Source organism: Manis pentadactyla, chromosome 11 (assembly GCF_030020395.1).
Source record: "Manis pentadactyla isolate mManPen7 chromosome 11, mManPen7.hap1, whole genome shotgun sequence".
In the NCBI taxonomy this organism is placed as follows: Eukaryota; Metazoa; Chordata; class Mammalia; order Pholidota; family Manidae; genus Manis; species Manis pentadactyla.
Genome location: NC_080029.1, coordinates 77,194,565 through 77,217,512, shown reverse-complemented (window position 1 = coordinate 77,217,512; position 22,948 = coordinate 77,194,565). Strand labels below are relative to the sequence as shown.

At 40.6% G+C, this 22,948-nt stretch overlaps 2 protein-coding genes and 2 non-coding genes across 11 annotated transcripts in view; all 4 read right to left on the bottom strand.

The window, feature by feature from the left end:
- SUPT16H (SPT16 homolog, facilitates chromatin remodeling subunit) overlaps positions 1 to 4,067 on the bottom strand; it is a 56,150-nt gene extending 52,083 nt beyond the window's left edge. The window contains exon 1 of the mRNA XM_036887462.2: positions 3,881 to 4,067. Within this exon, the coding sequence (XP_036743357.1) occupies positions 3,881 to 3,946 (66 nt within the window). The 5' untranslated portion in view covers positions 3,947 to 4,067. The remainder of the gene's footprint in view (positions 1 to 3,880) is intronic.
- Positions 4,068 to 5,161: 1,094 nt separating this feature from the next.
- The window catches only part of CHD8 (chromodomain helicase DNA binding protein 8), a 73,318-nt gene continuing 55,531 nt past the window's right edge, over positions 5,162 to 22,948 (bottom strand). For 6 of the 8 annotated variants that reach the window (XM_036887453.2, XM_036887457.2, XM_036887454.2 and 3 more), the window contains exons 14-38: positions 21,911 to 22,087; positions 20,816 to 20,959; positions 20,300 to 20,555; positions 19,485 to 19,695; positions 19,074 to 19,269; positions 18,388 to 18,555; positions 18,004 to 18,183; positions 17,758 to 17,868; positions 17,230 to 17,426; positions 16,787 to 16,986; positions 16,526 to 16,706; positions 15,943 to 16,032; positions 15,571 to 15,674; positions 14,372 to 14,501; positions 13,221 to 13,296; positions 12,701 to 12,755; positions 12,317 to 12,524; positions 11,671 to 11,879; positions 10,856 to 11,575; positions 10,510 to 10,661; positions 9,937 to 10,239; positions 8,984 to 9,097; positions 8,611 to 8,790; positions 8,116 to 8,232; positions 5,162 to 6,134 (exon numbers count right to left, since the gene is read on the bottom strand). In XM_036887453.2, coding sequence (XP_036743348.2) covers positions 5,574 to 6,134; positions 8,116 to 8,232; positions 8,611 to 8,790; positions 8,984 to 9,097; positions 9,937 to 10,239; positions 10,510 to 10,661; positions 10,856 to 11,575; positions 11,671 to 11,879; positions 12,317 to 12,524; positions 12,701 to 12,755; positions 13,221 to 13,296; positions 14,372 to 14,501; positions 15,571 to 15,674; positions 15,943 to 16,032; positions 16,526 to 16,706; positions 16,787 to 16,986; positions 17,230 to 17,426; positions 17,758 to 17,868; positions 18,004 to 18,183; positions 18,388 to 18,555; positions 19,074 to 19,269; positions 19,485 to 19,695; positions 20,300 to 20,555; positions 20,816 to 20,959; positions 21,911 to 22,087 — 5,040 coding nt within the window. In that variant the 3' untranslated portion in view covers positions 5,162 to 5,573. The remainder of the gene's footprint in view (positions 6,135 to 8,115; positions 8,233 to 8,610; positions 8,791 to 8,983; positions 9,098 to 9,936; positions 10,240 to 10,509; positions 10,662 to 10,855; positions 11,576 to 11,670; positions 11,880 to 12,316; positions 12,525 to 12,700; positions 12,756 to 13,220; positions 13,297 to 14,371; positions 14,502 to 15,570; positions 15,675 to 15,942; positions 16,033 to 16,525; positions 16,707 to 16,786; positions 16,987 to 17,229; positions 17,427 to 17,757; positions 17,869 to 18,003; positions 18,184 to 18,387; positions 18,556 to 19,073; positions 19,270 to 19,484; positions 19,696 to 20,299; positions 20,556 to 20,815; positions 20,960 to 21,910; positions 22,088 to 22,948) is intronic. The other 2 variants (XM_036887455.2, XM_036887456.2) reach the window with 2 other exon arrangements.
- LOC118913463 (small nucleolar RNA U6-53/MBII-28) lies at positions 9,295 to 9,403 on the bottom strand. Its single transcript, XR_005025217.1, has one exon. It is a non-coding gene; the product is annotated as a small nucleolar RNA U6-53/MBII-28 (small nucleolar RNA).
- Positions 13,805 to 13,914, bottom strand: LOC118913462 (small nucleolar RNA U6-53/MBII-28). The gene has a single exon (XR_005025216.1). It is a non-coding gene; the product is annotated as a small nucleolar RNA U6-53/MBII-28 (small nucleolar RNA).

Genomic DNA, 22,948 nt, shown 5'->3' with positions numbered 1-22,948 from the left:
AGGGGAACCCTCCTACACTGCTGGTGGGACTGTAAACTAGTTCAACCATTGTGGAAAGCAGTTTGGAGGTTCCTCAAAAAACTAAAAATAGAAATACCATTGTACCAGAAATTCCACTCTTAGGAATCTACCGTAAGAATGCAGGAGCCCATTTTCAAAAAGACTGGGCCTTTCATATGCATCCCTATGTTTATCGTAGCACTATTTATAATAGCCAAGAAATGGAAGCAACCTAAGTGTCCATCAGTAGATGAATGGATAAAGAAGCTGTGGTACATACACACAATGGAGTATTATTTAACCATAAGAAGAAAACAAATCCTACCATTTGCAACATGGATGGAGCTAGAGGGTATTATGCTCAGTGAAATATGCCAGGTGGAGAAAGACAAGTACCAAATGATTTCACTCATCTAAGGAGCATAAGTACAAAGCAAAAATTGAAGGAACAAAACAGCAGCAGACTCAACAGAACCCAAGAATGGACTAACAGTTGCAAAAGGGAAAGGGACTGGGGGTGGAGGGTGGGAAGGGAGGGATAAGGGGAATAAGGGGCATTAGGATTAGCACACATAATGTAGAGGGGGGCATGGGGAAGGCAGTATAGCACAGAGAGGACAAGTAGTGACTCTACAGCATCTTACTACGCTGATGGACAGTGACTATAATGGGGCTATGTGGTGGGGACTTGATAATGAGGGCAATGTACTAACCATAATGTTGCTCATGTAACTGTATATTAATAACACCAAAAAATGTTTTTAATAAAAAAGGAAGAAATGTAAAAGAAGAAGAAGTATAGCATGCATATATCTATGTATTTCAGTATCCTTCTGCTACAACTAAGAAGATAAGCAACCAGAACTTATCCCAGAAAACTGTTTGCTTAATCAGACCAGAAAGTACAGATGACCAATGAACAATTTGAGGGTTGGTGTGCCATCCCTAAACAGCTGAAAATCCCATATAACTTCTGACTCCTCCAAACTTAACTACTAATAGTCTACTGCAGACCAGAAGCCTTACTAATGACATAAACAATCAACTGACACTTATTTTATATGTTATGTATACTATATACCATCTTCTCACAACAGAGTAAGCTAGAGAAAAGATGTTTTCCCAAATTGTCACCAATCTCCAAGAGTTTTCCAATATACGTATTGAAAAAATCCATGTATATGTGGACCTGTGCAGTTCAGGCCCATGTTATTGAAGGGTCAACTGTACTGTAATCTGGAAAGACTGTGCATATAGAAATTGTACAGGTGGGAAAGAAGTTTCAAGGTTCCTCAAAAAACTAAAAATAGAAATATCATACAACCCTTTAATTCCACTTCTAGGAATTTAATTCCACTTCTAGGAATTTACCTGAAAACAAAGTCCCTGATTCGAAAAGATATGTGTAACCCTATGCTTACTGCCACATTTACAATAGCCAAGATATGGAAACAAATGTCCATCAATAGACAAATGGACAAAGATGTAGTACATATACACAATGGAATGTTATTTGGTCATTAAAAATAAAAAATCCTGCCAGTTGTGACAACGTGGACAGACCTAGATGGTATTATGCTAAATGAAAGAAACCAGGCAGAGAAAGACAAATACCATTATGATTTCACTTATTTGTGGAATATAAAAATAAAACAAAATGAACAAAATAGCAGTAGATTCACAGACATTGAGAAGTGACTGGTGGTTACAATGGGGGAGGGGTTGCAGTAGGTGGGTGGGAGGATTAAAGAGGCACAAAAATTCTCACTCATAAGTTGGTTACAGGGATGGTAGTATAGCATAGATAATATAGTCAATGGTTCTGTAACATCTTTTATGTTGACAGTAACTGTACTAGTTGCGGTGAGGATTTAATAATGTGGGTAACCAGCAAACCACTGTTGAATACTTGAAACCAATGTAAGATTGTGTATCAATTACAGAAATTTTAATTTTTCTCATTATGTATTATGTACTTTTATGCAGTATTACTTTTTGTTAGACCCTTTTATACCCTTATGCACTTTACTGTAATATCTAATATGGTATGAAAATGTGTACATTAAAAATAAAATGCTGTCTATAAAAAAAAAAAGATTGTATATCAACTATACTTCAATTTGAAAAAAAATTCTACAGGTGGATTCCGGGCAGTTATTAAAATTTATAGTTATAAAAAGCAGAAAGTCTATGAAATAAGATTTTCATAATAATTAGCCACAAATCTTACTAATGAGAACTTCTGTATTGACTTGGCTCACAGTTTTATAACACCAGGGTCAAATCAATACCAACATCCCCTTCTAAGGATGTCACTACGTTAAATAGAAGGGCCAAGATAAATAGTAATGATTTTTGAGAAACAAAAATTGGGGACCAATAACTTTCATGGATATAAAGACTGTCATTTGATATTGTTTGCCAATCTCTCTTCAGATCTATAGTTTCATGCTTTGCATTTACCTAACACATAAGGGAATTCTGAGCTCTGTATTAACCTTAGCTTTTATGAATGGTCTAGAGAGGATAAAAAATAATTTGGTAAACTCTGACTCACTGGGAGAAGAAACAATCACAGCGAAGTGTATGACTTCAGAGTCTAAGGGTGGGAGAAAGGGCTTTTTATTATTGCTGGTATACTAGTATTTATCTTCAGAAAATATCAGGGCTTTTAGAAAATTTCTCTAACATGGATCATGTCCAAATTTTAAAATGTGACAATGGAAGCAGCTGTAAAAACATCTAGAAGAAATTAACCAATAAAGAATTTTAAAGAAATTTATGCTCAGCATTTGTCTAGAATACATACAGTCCTTATTTTTGCTTTACATAAAATGTAACAGAGAATCCATTTTATTTTCATTATCTAATCCATTTATCCTCAAAAGATGAAACATGCACAGGAATGTTATTAACGGCAGAGAAATGACTAATTCTAACAGTTTGGTTTATAGTAAAGGATCAGTTTGAAAGTTTACAATGCTTTAGTCAGGGCTGATCATTTTTGTCAGGGTATTTTTCTGGTTTTACAAAGTCTTTATTAGTATTCTCTTCCCTGAATGACAGAGTTCAGTGGCCAGGCTTAAGTTTTAGACTGCTCAGGCTGCACCACAGCATGCAGTGAAATGTATGAATTGGTAAACTACTATCATAAAAATAGATTTCAGCTGCATACGTTCTTCAAGCAGCATAACTGCCCAATCTTTAAAACACTGGGAACTACAACAGCTCTTTTTCTGAACACGTGCCCCAATACTCTACCAAGAAGGAAAACTAATGAGGTTTCAGGCATCATATCGTTTTTTATATTTGCTAATGCCTGCAGGTTGTCAGTGTTAGGTCTCTGTGTTACCCACGGCAAGGCCTAGAACATGAGACGGTTGCGCGTTAGCGGTATTTTTTTAACTCCAGCAAAAGATTCAGCAGAGCCCGATTCACATCCTCCTAGCTCCTCCATCCATTCTTCAGGGAGGCTGATTCTGGCAGGACCTGAGGCTGAATCCTCCGGTCCTGGAAGGACACAGCGAGTGCGTGGGTGTGTGTGAACACTGCAGAAGAGGCAGCCAGTAGTGATCCCGGGGTTGGAGGGAAAGATGATGCTTCCTCTAGGGCGGGAAGACTACGAGAGGCGGCTGTTAGGCATGACGGGGCCGGCACGCGGGGAAGATGGTGGTGGCCGCAGGGCAGAGTGATTGCAAGAGATTCCCTGTTCAGGGAAGCATTCGGGGCTATCTGTGACCAATGCTTCTGGAGCAACTAAAGGGGCGCGCGGCACTGAACCCGGGAATTCCCAACGGAAGGGAAAAAGGGCGCCGAGAAGCAGGGTTATTATGGGATGGCAGAGGGGGGGCTCCTGAGGGAAAATTATGAGATCTCTCACCCGCCAATTGCTGTACAGTCTCTTCACTCGCCGGTAATAAGCGTCTTTGTCCAGAGTCACAGCCATAGCCACAGACACCGCTACTCCTCGGGCTCCGAGAATCACGCGAGGTCCCGGCTCCGCCACCCGCTCTCGGCCCCGGAATCCCGCACTCTCCCAGTGACCCGGAAGTGTCGACCTCAAGCGGTCCTTTCCGCTTCCGGGTCCCGACAGCGCTAAGGATTTAAAAAAAATTTTTTTAAATCCTCTCTCGGGAGGTTACGGGGAGAGGAGGAAAAAGAGTGCGGAAGTAAACAAACCGTACAACGCAAAAATAATCTAGATTTCGCGCGGTTTTCTTGTCAATTGCAACCGCCTGAGGGTCCATCATGTGACGCCCTGTCCCCGCCCTTACTCTCTGCCGGGCTGCCGTTTCCAGGAGCTCAGTTTATGAGGCGGCGGGGTCGGCTGGGCAATGCGAAGGCGGGGAGGCGGTGCCTGACGTGCCTGCTCTGCCCTACCCAAGCTGCAGCGCGTGGGTGTGATGGCCCCACCCATCGGTAAAGGAATGGGGAGCGGAAAGAGCAGGATCTGGCCTGGGATGCCAGTACGAAGACTATAGCATAACTGGGTACGTTCCCCTTCTAGAATTGGTGGGGAAACAAAATCTGCTGCTGCCCCAGGCGTGGGAGTACCCTCGGCGCCAGGACGCAGGGTCAGGGGCTCCGTGCAGGCAGACCTCAAACAAGGAAGAGGGCACCCGTCCTCCCGTTAAATTACGACCCAACCTATGATGGGACTTAACTTTAGAAAAACAAATAAAATGCCAAGGCTTCATCTGAGCGCCAGGATGTTAGGGGAGGGGTCATAGGAAACATGGCCTGAGGGGCTTCACACCACAACTCAGTCCCGGGGCCCAAGTCTTCCGCCAGTCTCCTTGCAGCAATTCTTGAAGTGACGCCATTCTTACGGTTTCCCCAAAGGACTGTTATTTCAGTTAATTTGAAACAAAATGTACGAGGTTCTTGAAGAAATTCTTCCTTCTTGTTTCTTCTAAGATCTTGGAGTTTGAATCTGGAACAACAGTTTGCCTGCCATTTAGCTTAAATCATTCCTTTGCCTTTAGGAAGTTGGAAAACTTACATTTATATATTCTTTAATGGAGCACAAATGACTTGTCTGCCCTATTCAAGCTACCATCAACAGTGATGAACTTAAGTTGTGTTCAAATTACCCATCATGAACATAAACTCTTAATATTTATATTGGGTTTGAGCACATATAGAACAAGGGAAGAATGGAAAAGGATTAACTTAAATTTATTAATGCCAAGGGGAAGGAAGGTAACAGTTCCTGACTCTCCAGCTGTATCCACAGTTCAGCCAGGAACAGGCTCTGCCGGAGGCCAGGGCCAGCACTACATAGTCTGTGGTTAATGGAGGCGTCTAGGGTAGGGGTGAGCACATCAGCTGCTCTGGTCTCCATTACTTCCCCAGAAATGAGGACGTGGTCATGTATTCTTTTAGGAGTTCCCCTGCCCACCCAATCCTCTAAAATTTGGAAGCAGTCAGGTACAAGTTTCCTTTTTCCTTGTCACCTCCTGGAGTCCTGGGTTTCCCCACATCTCCCCTGCCCCTCCCATTTTTCCATAGTTCAAGGGCCAGAGTAAATGAAAAGACAGCAGCCACCCAGCAATGGGGACCATGCTGGGGCTTCAGTCATCAGCATCTTCACTGGAGTCTGAGTTGGCTGGCATCATAGGATCATCAATGAGTGAGAAGTCCCTTTCTGAGCTATCATAGCCCTGAGATAAATCATCATCTTCATCCTCATCGTCCTCCTCCTCCTCAGGTTGCAGTGGTTGCAACCTCAAGGCAGTACCAGAGGTGGTGGTGGCTGGTGAAGAAGGGTAGCCAGTGGCTCTCAGGCCTGGATGGTGATGGTGGTGATGGTGGGGGTGGGGGTGGTGGTGGTGGTGATGAAGAATGGTGCTGGTGTCTACATGAGGGGATGATGCTGCACCACCCATCACAAATGGCATAAAAGGCAAAGACGCAGAAGTGGCACTGCTGTGACCCAGAGATGACACAGGTTGCAGGCCACTAGTGCTGTGTTGGAAGGTATTATGCAGAGACAGTGACCCAGTGCCACCACCCTGCATCAGGGCCATCATCTTAGATAGGTCTGGTCTCATTCTATGGGCCCGTTTCTTGCTGCTGTCTGGTGCAATAGGCCCTGGCAAAACCCGGTTGAACACAGTTTCAGCATGGAGACCCTGGAGAGAAAGAAGAGAAGACAGTAAAAACAAAGAAAGGAAAAGAAACAGAAGTCAACAGAGTCCTAGCTTGCAAATGCTTTTTCAGTGAATCTATCTTTTGGAGGGACAAACAAGTACAGTTAGATGAGGCTTGATCGTAATGGGAAAGAGGAAATGCTGTACATAGCTGGCTGAGGCATTCTGATGCTAAAGCTAAGGTTAAGGATGTGATAGTAATACTCATGTGAATAAAGTTTTGCTTTTTTTCCATGACTAATTGTACCTCTTTATGCCAACCAACCATTTCACAAATGCTTACCTTGTTAAGGGGCCTGAGTAAGACAGTAAGTGAATCAGTACTTACACAATATACTTTATGGATGGCAGATTGTTCAAATAATCTTACCATGTGAAGTGCAGCACAACTAGATTGACATTTATGCTAGCCTTCATTATCACCATCAGAGTCGGGTAAACTAAAGACAGGTCAGATTAAAACATCTGTATGTCTAGAACACCAAAAAGATTGTGAGTAGCTCCTAATCAAACTTAAAAAAATAAGTTTTTTTCAATTTGATAAAATTGATATTATCTGCTGAATTTTAAATTACTTCTTCTAAATGTTCTAACTATAAATTTTGGCTAAGTTCACTTAAGTGGGAACTTACTACTTTTAATGCCTCTGTTTTGCCAGAACTCAGTACAGTACTGGGTAAACTGACATTAAACTCAAAAGACAATTTATACCTGTGTCTGTGGACTATTTCCCAATCTAAACCTACCATCTTACATGAGAATATACTTTCTGACTTGGAAAAAACAAACATTTCAACATTCTACTTGTTTAGACTTTAAGAATATAACTATAATAGACTAAACATATGTGGGTCCAAGTAATAGTGTAGTACTATATATACATTGGTTCTGCATCAAGATTTCTATACTAATCATATGATTTTCTATGATTTCCTATTTTCTTACTTAGAGTTATCAATTGGCTATAAAACAGCGAAAAGTTCTTTAGGTAAAATACTTAATATTGGAGGAAAGCCTTTTGATGGGCCATACAATTATTTTAAATCTGAGATAACTGCTTTCTAGCTATCAGCCTCCCATATCAACCACTCTGTTTATTACACACTTGATACCATGGAGGCTAAGGGAAAATTAAAACATTCTTTCATGGTAACAGTATTCATGTGAAACTACTTTCACCAATATAAAAATAATAAGTCTTATAAATTCACCTCACAATATAATGTGCAAAATAATATTCTCAGAACTTGTTAAATGCAAAAGAGATGATTGTTCACTTGGAAATTAAGTTTGTTAAAAGATAAAGCATGTGGTTTTACGTATGTATCACATATATAGAGATGTATATAAAAGATCGAGTGGAGGGTGGTTTTATAAAGCGAGTACACAAAAATGCTGATCTGTTTTAAATGACTGCTTGCTAAACCAAACCATGAGTTATGTATGTTTAAAAAATACAACTATTTCCCAAAGTAAGGCAAACAGCCAAGAGAAACTTTTGTAGTTATGTTTTGGTAGAAAGGCTTCTAAGTACTTAGTGGTCTATAATCTTGATAAAAGCAAAAGTACATCTGAAAATAATGGAATAACCTAATGACCAAAATTGTTGTTATAAACTATAGAATGGTTTCCTATCCTTTTTCCATTACTGGCATAATAGTGATTCTCAACCTCTTATATGTTGGGAAGTCCTATGACTGTTTTCCTTAGTAGGCCCCAAATCACATAAAATATATATCTTGAATCATAAAACTTTTAAAGAGATTACCTGCTCCAAAACCCTCATTTTTCAAGATGTGCAAACTGGAAAGGTTAAATGATTTGCCAAAATCCCTTAGCAGAGAAGGAGGATAAGGACTAGAACATTCTTACACATTTTATTTATTCTTATATTTTAATATGCTTAAAGTGCTACAGTGAGTTTTAGAATTTTGGGAACAGAGTGGTAATGTCTCAGTCTTACCTTTTTTCCATTCCTAGAGTTAGCTGTCTGCACTGGTTCCATTCCCAAACAGTTTAGTTCTGCCTTGTTATTTTTTTTACATCTCTGCCACTTCTGTTTTCTGCGATCCTCCATATACTGCAATAGGAAAGTATCAATTATCCTAGAAGAATAAAAATCTCTGGAGTAATTATTAAGGTACTAATGTCTAGTTTGACAATAAAAGCTTATTGCATGAACAAAGGATCAGTCCTAGTAGAAAATGCCATTAAGCAGCTCTCTCCAAAAAATTAGATGTTTATATAATAGTTAAATAATAAATATTTGCCTAGCACCTAGTTTAACAAATACTTTAACATTATTTTGATCCTCACAATTTCGTGGGGTAGGAAAACTGGGTATTATTACTCTTATTTTGCAGAAGCAGAAACAACAAATAACATAATATGGCATGCTTCCTCCTTCTCACACACAAGGGAATGACTTTAAATCTTGCTGGATGGAACTGCCACTCACCGCTAGAAATCGGGGATCGACAGCAAACTCTGGATGACCCTGTAACCACATCTCCAGTTCAGCCCGGCGAGGGGCATCCTCACCCACCAGCAAAGTACCATCCACCTTATTGATGACAGGGATCCGGGTCTCCAGGTCCACATCAAGGTGATTAGGCTCTTCCATGCACTCCACCTCCAGCTGCAAACCCAGAATCCACCCCCATGAGCACATACTCTTCTTTGGAGCAGGGAGGGAGGGGAGCAGAGCCAATAGTAGCCATAAAACAACTCTAAATATCTTCTAGTCCCTCAATCCCAACTGCCTTCATCAGTTAGTGACAGTAAAAACATCTTACCTAATTATCATGTTAAAAACTTTCTCTACCACTCACCTCAACTAGCTTCTTTCTGTTCCCCTTCTTTTTATGAAACAGTGGATGTCCATCTCCCATTACTCCATTAGCCATCAACTTGTGCTTCTGGAATGTTAACTTTAATCCTTCCTCCTAGAAAGACAACCCACCCACACAAGAAGTCACATGGCAAATATTTTTAAAATAAAGGTTAAGCTGTGGGGGACCTGGAATAAGCATCATCCTCTGGCCCATAATGGTGAGAAGAAAGGCTCTCCTGAATAATGGGTAGAAGTTAAAAATAGAACAAACTTATTTAGTTTTTCCTTAGATTTCTTTCTTGACCTAGTGCCCCTCAGGTAGATTTAAGAGAAGTAGAATTTATCTCAACAACACCCAATGAAGAGTAAAAACCCGTGCCTGGTGTCTCAGTATTAGCATGGCAACTCGTCACAGGGGCAAAATCCTGATATCTTTGTCACATACTAATTTAAGGAAGTTTTCCTACTGAGTACACTTAATAACTACCTAATAGGGCTCAATAGGGAAGGAGGTCAGTTAAAATAAAAATTTCCATCTATAAAATAAATAACACTGATTTAATGTCAGTAGGAATAACTCCTTTTTATTTATAACTTAGTAAGGCCCATAATACTTAGGTGTCATTTTAACAGCTTTCCCACAATTTTATTTCAATTTTTAAAAACTGTTTCTAGGATTTAAATAAAAGCCACCCAAAAAAAGAATAATTGTGTCAATTAAATTTATTTCAAAAATATGATTTCTTTTAATCCAGTCCTCGGGAAATACAAATCCATATTCCTTTACTGCCATGACCTTTCCTAAATGGATCTCTGTGAGCTCTATTTTTTTCTACTTCTCCCATTTTTACAGTTAGCTAACCAAATAAGTTTAGGATCCTGTTAGTGAAACTAGTTAGCAAGCACTACAGCCTCCTTCCGCACTTCCCCAGGCATAAATGCTGAGCTTACATCTTTGATCTGTACTGTAAACTCCTTCTCATCCATGCCTCGGCGAAGCTTGGTGAACTGAGCCGCTGCTGTGGTGACTGCGGACACCTCCTCCTCTGCCATCGAAGCTGCACTGCTACTTCGTGGTGTTGGGACTGGGGAGTCACCATATTCTCCTGGAGTCAATGAGGGACTATCGAGCAAGTGGTTGCCTGGCCCCAAAACTCCTCCTGTTACCATCTCCTGGCTCCGGCGGCTAGAAGGCCATTTCCCTGAGAGTACAGCCTGGCAGACGAGGTCAATACGGTTTATCAGGACACGATCCTGAGTGGGGGGGAAAAATCAATACTGGCTTTAGGGCCTGAGTGCTAGCTTTGTGATCCTGTGCCAAACAGTTCTGCCATCATTATCAAGATGGGTCAAAATCATAAGGCAAAAAGGAGAGGTAATAGTATCAGATCCCTAAGTTAAATCGAGAGAGTTTCATGAAAAAACTGTAGCTTTAAATACAATCAAAGAAAACCAGAACCATCTGTTCTTTGTTCCCTGTATGTAACACTACGTTTCTAGACTCTACATGCCCAGGAATGTTACCTTTGGCCACTCAGAGGCTCTCTGTCTTTCTTGTAGCAGCAGAAGCTCAGGGGTCATTTGTTCTCCATCGTCATTTGGAAATCCATCTTGGGACATAGTAAGAGATAGGAGACTCTCCTCATCATAGAGCTTAGAGTGGGACTGGTCAGCAGCTAGGGATCATACAGAACGAGTGAGCAAAGAAGGAAGAATAAAGGTATACAGGAATGTATAAGGTCCAAAGAATAACCTCCCATTGCTGTCAACTCATAACCTAAACCTCTCAGGTGTGTAGAAAAGAAAAAGAGCAGAAGGTACAAGGGGTGGGAATAGGGAAGAGGGCCAACAGCCTGTCACAGGCACTCACTTAGCTTCTCTTCCTTCTCGTCCTCACTCTCATCAGTGCTGGAGCTGGAGCTGGATGAGGATGAGGAAGAAGAGGATGATGGTGACAGCTTGCTCAAGTCCAGCTCAGAGTCTGAATCATCCTCATCCTCCAGTTTGACTGGTGGAACACTCCGGGAAACCAGAGGGGTTGTATCAGAGGGGGCTACTTGCACCTCATAGTCTTGTGGGGTTGGTCGGCTCCTGGCCACCACCTCATGCTCTAGCTTTAAAGTCAGACTCTCCAAACTGGGGACCTGGGCAGCTGTCTCCTCAGGTGGCTTTTCAACAGGAGCATCTGGGCGCAGGGGCAATGGTGAGGCAGTGCGCGAGGTATACTGCTGGTGGAGCAGTGGGGTAGAGCAGCGTGACAGGGATGGAGCCGGTGCTCCTGCCTGATGATTCTGCATGTAATTCATACGGGCAGCCAGGAAAGAGAAGTCTGGGTCCTGCATGATGTTGCAGTCTGTTTGGCTGACCCCATGACGGGCTGCCCCTCGTAGAAGCTCCCCATCATGCCGAATGGGCTCCCACCATTTAGGCAGTTCAGGACCTGGAGGCTGACATAGTGCCAGCCTGTCTTCCAAAAGGGGGTGGCATAAAACTTGTTCCCGTAAGCGCCGTAGCAATTCGATACGGTAGAGAGTCCGTGAGGCCCTCTCCTCAGTGATGGGCTCAATGAACAGGTTAGGATCCGGGGGTTCTGCAAGAAGACAGGAGTGGAAGGTGAAATGGACCAAGAGTTGGTTCTATTGCCACCCATCTCTATTCACTCAAAACTCTCCCAGTCTTGCTTACCATCTCCAGCTGCTGGGGGAAGGCGGCACACTTGGCGGCACATGGCCACAAAGCCATGGAAATACTTGGTAAGGCTTTCATCTGTTTTTTTGTCCAGTCGGGCGAAAGTGCGGAAGCGATCCCAATGGAACTGCATGGTGTCAGGGTCATACTCCACACCAAAGGTAGACACCACTCGATAAAAATCAGTTTGTTCACGCCTTGTCCATCTAACAAAGGGAAGAGGAATCAGGCAACAGTGATCAGAACACAGGGAAACAGGTTACTTCTTAGTGTGGCTTAGAATATCTGATCACACAGAAACTGAAACTATGAGCAAAAAAAAAGGGCGAGAAGACAGCAGGAGAGATATTCTGTAACATGTAATAATCTGAGAATTAGCAAGCTAAGGGGAAAAATGATGCAGGAAAATGAATGAGAAAGGCTCCCTAGGAGACCCTCTTAGGAGTTATGATTTTGCACAGTGGGGAGAGCTGTGTCACAGAGGGGAGAGCTGTGTCACAGAGGTATAAAAACTAAAAGCAAAAAAGATGGACCCTCTATAGGGGATTCCAAATAAATCCTTCCTAAGATGCTTTTTCATATAGGGCCCATGCTATATGCTGAAGACGTAACAGCTCAGCCCCAATTCCCAGCCATATTTTACCTTTGTTGTTTCTCCCGCCGTGCAATTTCTTTTAGCTTGAAGGCTGCCTCACAACGCCGTCGTCTCCGGTCCCCACGTTCTGCAGCCTCTATCTTCATCTGTTCTCTCTTGTAGCTGCGCTGATAGGCTGTGATTAGGCGTCGAAGCCTAGCTGTCAGAGCAGAGCCTGGAGGCCAGAATAGGTGGCCTGGCTGTTGGGTCACCTGGGCTGTGGGAAGCAAAGTAGAATGAACAGGAGGTGCAGGAAAGACAATAGAGATAATACTGGTATTTCAACCCACCCAGAGGCAAAGCTTAGAAATACCAAGATAGAATAGAATTTAGTCAATAATTCCCCAACCCCACCACCCACACAAAATTGTACCACTGGATCTAGAAGTTTACCTTCATCTCCATCAATTACTGAGATCTCCTCATCCATCATCATCAAGGGATCACCCTAGAGAAGGAGATCCACCACATAGGATGGAGGGAGGAGGGAAAGGGGGAGAAGTTGGCACTCTGAAATCACTTAATGTGTCCTCCTATGATACCAAAGGGATGAAGAGAAATGTCTAACAAAAAAAACCCTCACAAAAACTGGAAGTAACCAACTGAAAGAATAGGGAAGTTGAACCTGAAAAGTGGGTTCTTACTAATGCTTAAAGATAATGGGACTCAGGAATTCAGTAGTGAAATAATATACTTCAGTGTCAAGCCTGGGTCCCACCTCCTCCACAAAGCCATCCCTGATCCCCCTCAGCTGGCATTACAATCCTTTCCATTAATACTTTATATCCTCAAATGGTAACCATTTTCCATTTTGTATTATAAGCTAGTCAATATATTTCAGGATTCAAGGAATGGGAGGATATTTAACTATTCAGTAACAGAGAAAAGCTAGACTCAAATGAGAATCCCTCACCTCATCATCTTGGTCCTTCGGGGGACCCTGGAGTGGTTTATATTCAGGATCTTCACAATCCTTATCGAAGTCAACCCTAAAATTATCCAGAGGCATAAAAACTTGTTAACAATGTATCTTCTTTCACTAAGAGGAACCTAGGATGAAGACATGGCCAAACATACAATCCAGCATGCAATCATCTTTCATGCTAGAAGGAATGGCAGGCCAGGTGTTAAGCTTTGAGTAAGTTAGGTATAATATCCAACAGAACAAAGACCTGAGAGAAACTCACAAAGTGTCATTCTAAATTGCTTGAATGTGAAATGAAGCACTTTGACCAGCATACTTCCCTTCTCTTGATAGCCCTTTTACTGTTTAACCCATTCTCCCCTTCCTTCCCAACTATTAACTTCTGTTACTGTGTTTGAATGGTCCATGCTTGCTTGTTTATTTTTACTACTTTGCTCTGTTGAGCAGAAGGGTAACATAAATTATTTGCAATGAATGGCCCAATTTCCTCTAAGGGTCTTATACTAAGAGCTGTGGGGCTGTGATCATCAACGAAATCTCTCAATCGTGATGGAGCAGGTGGGTAGTCACATGCCTCTCAGGTCTCCATGTGAGAAGTTTTGTTAAACTCACTGGCACCCAAACCAGGGCAATACTGCCCTACCTGGTGGCTCAGTATTAGCATGGCAACTCATCACTGAGGCATGTATCCAGACACAGTAAATGCATTTATGTGTCTGCCACCTTTGGGAGGTTATAAAAAAGCAGGGCTAAAATTCCTGAGGCTCTACCACCTAAGTGGCATGGGGGAGTTGCATAGGTGCTACCTTTACAGAGAAAGATAGCTCTCCTCTCAGCTACTATGGCTATACAAAAAAGCACTGCAAAGAAAACTGAATAGAACAAGTCAGCCAATGGGTAATAAGATTAATTTTCACCATAGTTGAATTTTACGGTAAGGTGTGGTTTTCAGTCAGTTTCTGCAGTCCTTTCTGCTAGTCCCATTCTTGGTTAAGAATTTATCAATCGTGAATAAAACCAACAGTAATAATCCCACCAGATTCAGTCAAAGCAATTATGTTATCTCTTAGCATAAGCAACTAATAGCTGTCACACAGTGGACTCCAACTTGAAGAGAACTAATAAACACCAATGCTTACCCTTCCACTATGTCAGAGAAATTATCCAGCACTCGATGTTCTGCTGCAATGGCTTTCTCATCTGGTCGGCCTGCCTTTTCCAGGAAGCATAAAGCTGGGTCTGCCCTCATAGTATTGTATTTCTCATAGCCTAGAAGAAAAAGGGCCATAAGGTGAAGAAAATCAGAGATTCTTTTTGCCTTTATGCTTACTTTGTACGTTGCTGGAATAATTAGAGTATGTGGGCTACTTTGCTCATAATACAAAATGTAGTTAAAATATTAACTTGGACAGATGCTGGGTTACATTATTATATTTAACATTTCTACAGCAATTTAAGAGTCATAAGGAGTTTTATCAATAGTTACTGAAGAGAAATATCTAATCAGAGTTTATTTAGCATGGTGATTTACAAAGCCTTTTAACTGGTAATGTTTCTATTATTCTTACTACATAGATGGGGAAACTAAAATAGTCAAATAACTTAGGGCTAGGTAACACATTTTTAAATGAAGGATAAGAAACTTCTATCTGTAAACGAGCAGGCACTATGAATGTTTGATGAATGGTGAATGAATGAATAAATGCAGGATATTTGCTATCATCTGAACCTCTGTGTCTTACAAGTAAATCTAAGACTACAAATGCTCAGTTTTTCTTACCACATTAACTTTCTCACAAACATGGATTAAATGCCATTACTTTTACCTTGCAGAGAAGTATTTTAGAAAAAGAAATGATATTCCAATTTCCTAAATTACTGAGCTGGAAGTTAGCACTCACTGCTTTTAATGCCTGGGATTTGTTATTAAGGAGAATTCTCCCTTTTTTTATACACCATTTTTTGTTGCACTAAAACACTGTTCATACCTGCATCAGAGTGACTGCTGAACATTTAGACAAATGGGATGTTACATAAGTTGAACACCTTCAGCAAGCCACAAGAAAGGTCATACAAATGAAGCATGGTTATTATTAACAGGAGTGGGCATATATTACCTCCCTGATTTATGAAACCTTAACTTAGATGCCATGACATACAGATTGATAACAGTGATAACAGAACAGATGGGAGACCCCCTACCTTGTGAATTCACTGTGTATCTGGTCTTTCCTGAACATCTATTTACAGGAACAAATTGCTCTGCTCTAGATACCTAAGAACTAGTTTCCCATAAATCCACAGCTGGAAAGGAATAGACCAAAAAGAGAGTACCTACCATGCTTAAAGACTCCAATAAGTAGGGACTTGTCAGCCTCACTGTCCCACCATGCTGTTGGAACTTCCAGCTGATCCACTACTGGGAACCATATGTCAATCTCACTAAAGGAATAAAAGGGCAGGGTCAGCCAGCAATGCAGAAAATTAAAACTGATAATCACCTTAGTAAGTTTACTCTAAGTATTTTCTTTTATCCATTAATTCAATGCTCACACATCTGCCTATTTCCCTCCACTGGTATCAAGTATAGGATTAACAACCTGATATACAGATTTTAATTACCAAGTATCCCAAAGATAATAACAAATGAAATGAACCCATCTTTTCTGGAATAAGGCAGGGCATAAAATAAAACACAGCCTAACTTTACCTGGCAATGGCACCCCCTAACACCTTTTCTGCCTGGTCTCCAATAACCTCCTGCCTCAGGTAGTACAGCATTCGTACCCGCAACAGCACCCTAGGAGAGAGAGGGGTTACAGCTGGATCAGTAATAGTGTAGAAAGTTTGAGGTGGACAATGCTTTATTCTTTCCTGAATTAAAACCTTTTTAATTAAAGTTATCATTGATAAACAACCTTCTGCTGGTTTCAAATATACAACACAATGGTTCAACAGTTACCCGTATTATTAAATCCTCACACCTCCAGTGCGGTTACTATCTATCAACATAATAAGATGTTACAGAATCATTGACTATATTCTCTGTGCTGTACTACCATCCCCACGACGAACTAATACTGTAATTGCGAATTATTGTGCCCCTTTATCTTCTTCACTGCCCCAACCCCTTCTCCTTGGTAACCACTAGTCACTTCTCAATGTCTATGAGTCTACTGCTATTCTGTTTTGCTTTGTTTTTATACTCCATAAGTAAGTGAAATCAAGGTATTTGTCTTTCTCTACCTGGCTTATTTCACTGAGCATAATACCCTCTAGATTCCCATCCTTACTTATTACACTGATGTTTCAAATGCTTCTTATAACTCTCATCTTGGAATAGAGTATCAGGGTTGTATTTCCGGATCCAATCTGCCTTATGGATATCAAAAGTGCTTTGTGACTTTACTTTTTTCCCCTTGCGTCCACGGGGCACAGGGATAGACAGACCTGGGAAAGGGGAGATATTGAAGACTTGGATTGAGAAAAAACCTTGGACCTGAAAAAGATTAGGTAACCTATAGGAAGATGAAAAGTAAAGAGTTGATAATTACCTGAATGATTCTGCAACTCTTTTGTCTTGCCATTTTCAGCAGGGCTAATCAAGTCCCAGATGAAGCCTTTGATATTTTCATCCCCACGATAGTGTAGAAGACAGTACACAAGGATGGCCCGACAGATTGTCTCCACATCTCGTTCAGTCATACGTCGCTTGAAACGTCCATGAGATAAGATATCTCGCCACCGCCCCCAACTAGAAAAACAGAAAAGGGAATTCTGTTATTATTTTCCTGGGGACTTCAATGATATTCCCTAGGCTCCACAAGCACATCTCCCAAGGGGCAGGAGATAAAAAGAACTTGGGAAAACATGGGAACAGAATAAATAAAACTTTTTCCCATTATTCTCTCTTTGGTCATATCTCCAATTTGAAAAGCAAACAGGATATTTATCAAGATGGAGATGCATGACTTCTGATGGCAAGGTGGATTCTTACCCATATACCAAGAGGTGCTTTTCCACTCTAAAGCAGTCAGTGCGCCCATAGGTATGATGACGGTCGTGTCGGCGAGAGCGCGGTCGCTCGTCATCTTCACTTTCCAAATCAGAAAATTCCACCAGGTCATCATCTTTCAGAGTGCTGAAGTGACGGGTCTGTTTTCGTACTCTAGGTGTGTCAATCACCAAGTTATTCTATGCAGAGGACAGAAGAAGAGGTTCATGATATGATCACGGGAAAGGAAATAAGACAATCCTGGATTGAAATAGCCTTGGATGTAACATTTGTAAATACTCAAGAGAGATTATTTAGGACATGCAAAATAATCTACAAGGACTCAGGAAGCAAAATTGGTAGATCTAAGTAGTTTCCTGGGCTGCCTATGTAGAAAGTCTTTACAACAGTCCTTGTTTATAATACACCATCATAAGACAAGGTCAACACAGAATATCCAAACAGCTATACAACTCCAGAAAGTAATGTATCTTCCACAGTACTTCCTCTCTAAAGGAAAAGGAAGCTCACCTTGCTATTGAGTAGATCCATGTCCAGGTCAGCCTTTTTGGCCCACTTCTGCCAAAAGTTGGGGTCATCCAGAGAAATATCTGTTCTATTTTCAGAAGCAACAAAGCTTGCCTAGTGAGGAGCGAAGAACAGAGTAAAGTTGACTATGACACTTTTTTGAGCAACGGGAAACCACTAAGTACATTAAAAAAATACATTTAAATTCCAGAGATTCCTGTCTCAAACTCTGGCACATATGGAACACACCTTGGCAAAGGTAGAACCCTTTCCTTCAGACTCAATGGTGATGGTTGTGGTTCGTCTTAACAAGATCTGGTCAATGTCCTCTTCACAAAACTTGGAGCCCTCATCATCTTCCTCCATTATGGCTGCATATGCTCCTTTGCGTAAGAGATCTTCAATCTCTTTCTTGGAGAACTGCTGGATCTACAAAATCAAATAGAAAGATGAAAAGACTACCAAGCGAGTATTATCCAATCATATCATAATATTTTAGTTTATTATATTGTAAGAAAAAACAATCGATAATCCAAATAAGGTGGTCAGACTCTTGTACAAATACAGATTTTTATTTCCCTCTGTCACTAGAACCTGCCTCAAACGTATCTGCAGAGTAATAAAAGGACATACTCCAGTAATGTTGCCATCCCGACCACTCATGGACTGAAGCACAGCCTTATCCAATCCCAACTTGAGGCTGGCCTTATCAAACATCTCTCTCTCATAAGAATTACGAGTGATGAGACGGTACACCTTCACAGCTTTGCTCTGCCCAATTCGATGACACCGTGCCTGGGCCTGGTTTTAAAAAAAAAAAGGAAGAGCAAAGTTAACATAAAATTATGTCAAGAAATGATTAAAAATACTAATTTATTGTCAAGAAATGATTAAAAATACTAATTTGTATCTGTAAAGCAGCAATGAGATAAACTCAAAATCAAGTCAATATCAAGATGAAATTATTGCCTCATAATATAGACCAGGGGTCAGAGAACTATGGGCTGCAAAGCCAGCTATTTCTGTACTTTTACTGAAACAGAGCCCCATCCATTCATTTACAGATCACCTATGGCTGCTTTTGTGCCTTCAGTGCAGAGGCAAGTATTACAACAGCAATTGTGTGGTCTGCAAAGCCTGAAACATTTACTGCCTTGTCCTGTATGGAAAAGGTTTGCTGACCTCTGATCTAGACTGCCACATCTAAGTAAGTAAACAATTCCATACTCCCTGAAGGACAAGTATTTTTAAGCGATTCTAATCCTGTTGAAAACCTCCTAGGTTATGTAGTTAGTCCCTAAAACAATGATTTCCTTTACCTGCAGGTCATTTTGTGGATTCCAATCTGAATCAAAGATGATGCAAGTATCAGCAGCTGTGAGGTTAATACCAAGTCCACCAGCCCGGGTGCATAGCAAGAAGACAAAGCGATCTGAGTCAGGTTTGCTGAAGCGGTCAATAGCAGCCTGTCGAAGGTTGCCTCTAACTCGCCCATCAATACGCTCATATAAGTACCTGTACGGGAATTACAGAAAAAAACATTTAATTGGCTAAGCAGAAAAGGAGACCACAAAGGCAAACTAAGATCAATCCCAGTACCTCCATATCTCTAGTGACCAAAAACTGTATTCCAGTCCTGGCCAACTTTAATTAAACCCACACCCTCCTACTCATTGCAGCTTTGTGAGGATATAGTAAACACAAGGCAAAAGATGACTCTCTTTTCTCACCTTCTCTGGATCAGATAATCCTCTAGGATATCTAGGCAGCGTACCATCTGGGAAAAAATTAGAACTTTATGGCCACCAGCTTTAAGTTTTGGAAGTAACTTGTCAATAAGAACCAATTTGCCAGCTGAACGAACCATGGCCTGCAAGTGGAAGTCATGAGGTATAATATGGCAAGCTTCTCGAAATTCTGTTAGGATTTTTTCTTCTGCACCTGCCAAAAGAAAAATCAAACTTGATGGTGAGATCCAGAGAAACACACTGATGCTGTAGTTTATCTTCTGTAGTTTATTTAACTGCGATAAGGAAGCAAGGACAAAAAAGTAATCTACCTCAGATCAACATTTCCCACACACGATTTCAGCACCCAAAAAAATCCTCAGTCATCTTCAGCTGTCGTACACGAAACATCTTAAGTCAGGTTTCAAATTGTAATTTGGTAAAAAATATGTAAGTATATGGACAAGAACTAAGATATTACATGCAAACTACTATTACCACCCTATTGGCATCCAAAACAGAAGAGCAAACTGGAGTATAAATGAGGACATTTATCCAGAGAATAGCATGACTTGAGTTCTCATTCATGAAATTCTGAACAGCAAATTCTATTTAATTTTGGAGATGATTCAGGATCAAGGGAATAGAAAGAACTAGAAAAGAAAAGACATTACACATAAGAATTGTTTTAAAAGGGGAATGCCCCTCCACTCCCAAATTAGGCTGGATAGGTCAATGCATCCATTGTTCCTGAGGCATAGCAGCAGAAAATGACCAATTAATACAGAAATGCAGGTATTTTCCAGGAATTCTCTCACCGTTGATGAGATATGGGTGATTGCAGCATTTGCGCAACTCCATCATTGTATTGAGTAGATTAGGCATGTTAGTATGGCCTGCCCCTTTGGAAAGAAAGGAAAAATTCTTCTCCAAAATAGCCCGGTAGTATTTCTTCTGGATGTTAGTCAGCTCCACTTCAATAATAGTCTCCTGTTTGGGTGCCAAGTTTTTTTCAACATCTTCTTTGAGTCTTCTCAGCATCATTGGCTTGAGAATAGCCTGCAATTTTTGTACCTATGCCCAATACAGAGAGAAAATAAATCAATAATGTGAGAACAAATATTCTTACATTACATGGAAACATGGAGAAGTACAATGAGTTTTCCAGTATCTAAGAAATATAGATTTTGGACATTGTCAACAAATAATGTGGGCATAAGGTTATAAGGAATTCAGAAACACCCTTGATGCCTATGGCAATAGATGTCTGCCTCATGCAAACTTTATTTTTCTTGTCCTGGGTTGGTTAGTACCTCCTCAGATAGACTTCCTACCTGTTCCTCTGTCTTCAGATCCCCAAAGTCCTTGAGGAATTCTGATTCTGAGGGAAACTGTGAAGGTTCTAAGAAATGAAGCAAGCTAAACAGCTCCTCCACTGTATTTTGCAAAGGTGTTCCTGTGAGTAGCACTTTGTGTTCCTAGAAATGAAGGAAACAGAATGATGAAACTCAAAACACAAGTGATTTATAGGATTTTTCTATCAAGTAAAAAACTTAAGCTTTAATTTCTTTACAATTATGGGAATGGACAAGATAACTCTTTTCTTTCACTTGCTCCTTCTTTTTATACACTAAACATCCAAGAAAACCCTTGGTACTATTTAACATGGTTAACATAAATATTATGATTATAATCAAATATTCAGAATATGTTTTCTTCCAACTACATATGCCTCTCCACACTCAACTTCCCACAGATATCCTAGTATGTACCCCTCTAGGGAATGTACCTGTGCTGGATTAAATAGGGCCATTAATTTTTTGTAGTTCCTCCTATCAAGGTTCACGCCTTGAATCTGGGCTTCCCTTGTGACTTGCTCTGATAAAGAGAATGTAGCAAAAGTGATACTGAGTTTCAGAGCCAATACTCCAAAGGCTTTGCAGCTTCTGCCTTTGTCCTCTTGTACACTACCCTGACTCTGCCCTGTAAAGCAGCAAAGGCTGGCCGACTGAAGGGATGACAGACCATGTGGAAGGTGACCCAGGAACCCCAGCCAGCAACATTACCAAATGCAGCTACACTACTGACTTCAAGCAAGACCACCAAAAGAATGGCCCATATGAGCCTGGCCCAGGTAGCCAAGCTAGAGAATCATGAAAAATAGAGTTGCTGTTTTAAGCCACTAAATTTTACGGTATTCTGATATGCAGCAATAGGTAATTACATAGTATCCCACCTCTCTACCTGGATGAGAACCACTAACCTACAATTGCCTTACAATTCTAAAATGAATGACTTTTATATGACTTTCAGGTTCCCATTCCCCTAAGCCATACCCATTACCCAAGGTTCTGACTCTTTTTTTCTTCTCTGCTGAATTAGAGTTCTATTAATTCCAGGTTTTTCTGCAAGTCGTGTGAGGAACTCACCAGGTCCATGTGCTTGAGACTATCAAGCAGCTTGCAATTACGGTTCTTTAGTCGATGAGCCTCGTCAATGATGACGCAACGCCATTCAATCTCACGAAGCTCAGGACAGTCTGACAAAATCATCTCGAACGTAGTGATCAAGGCATCAAACTTGTATGCACCTGGGATGAGGCGCCCCTAAGCATGAAGGCAGTAAAGTGAGAAGAGGCATAAACTGTACCTAACAGGAACGCTTCTGAATTACACATTCTCTTTTCTATATTCAGGCAGACTTAATAGGAAATGCCAACTGCACTACCCACCCACCTCCACAGTTTATCTTCCTAATAAGCAGTGCCAAATCGCTGAGTCTAAGATGCATTACCTCCTCAACATATTTAGCTTCTTGGGAAAATGAGAAATAAGTGCTGGCTATTTTTGACTCTATCTATGCCATGTATCTCAACCCTAGATATTATAACACTGAAATCCACAAATGTTGGGCATTGCTAAAACATACAAAACAAAACTAATAAAAGGGAAATTGCTAATTCAGCATTTGGTAATATTGGTTACTATCTAAAAATGAATAGAAGAATCAAACGATCTGAACAAAATAAAAGCAGCAAAATATGACTTGAATAAATTTGGTTTGAAAGAAAACGCACAGAAAACTAATGGTAAAAATACAATTCATAAAATCAATATTGAGAAAGGATGAATGGTTCAAATTTTTATTTTCAAAGTTACATAGAAAATGGATCTGATCTTGATGAAAATTTTAGCACACTTTAAAACAAGGAAATGGTTTAAGTTCACCACCATATATAGATCAATGAATTAAAGTACCTAAGTGAATTTCTTTCTGGAAAATATACTTTCTTGATGAAAACTCATCAATGCTGGTAAAATCCTATTTAAAATGTATGTATTCACAAATAAAGTCAGAACTTCCACTGGATCAAAATGTCCACTGGATAAAAACAGCAAAGTCAAAAAAAAAATGCCTTAAATCAGAACACCTTAATAAAAGACTTTTATTCATATAAAAGACTCTAA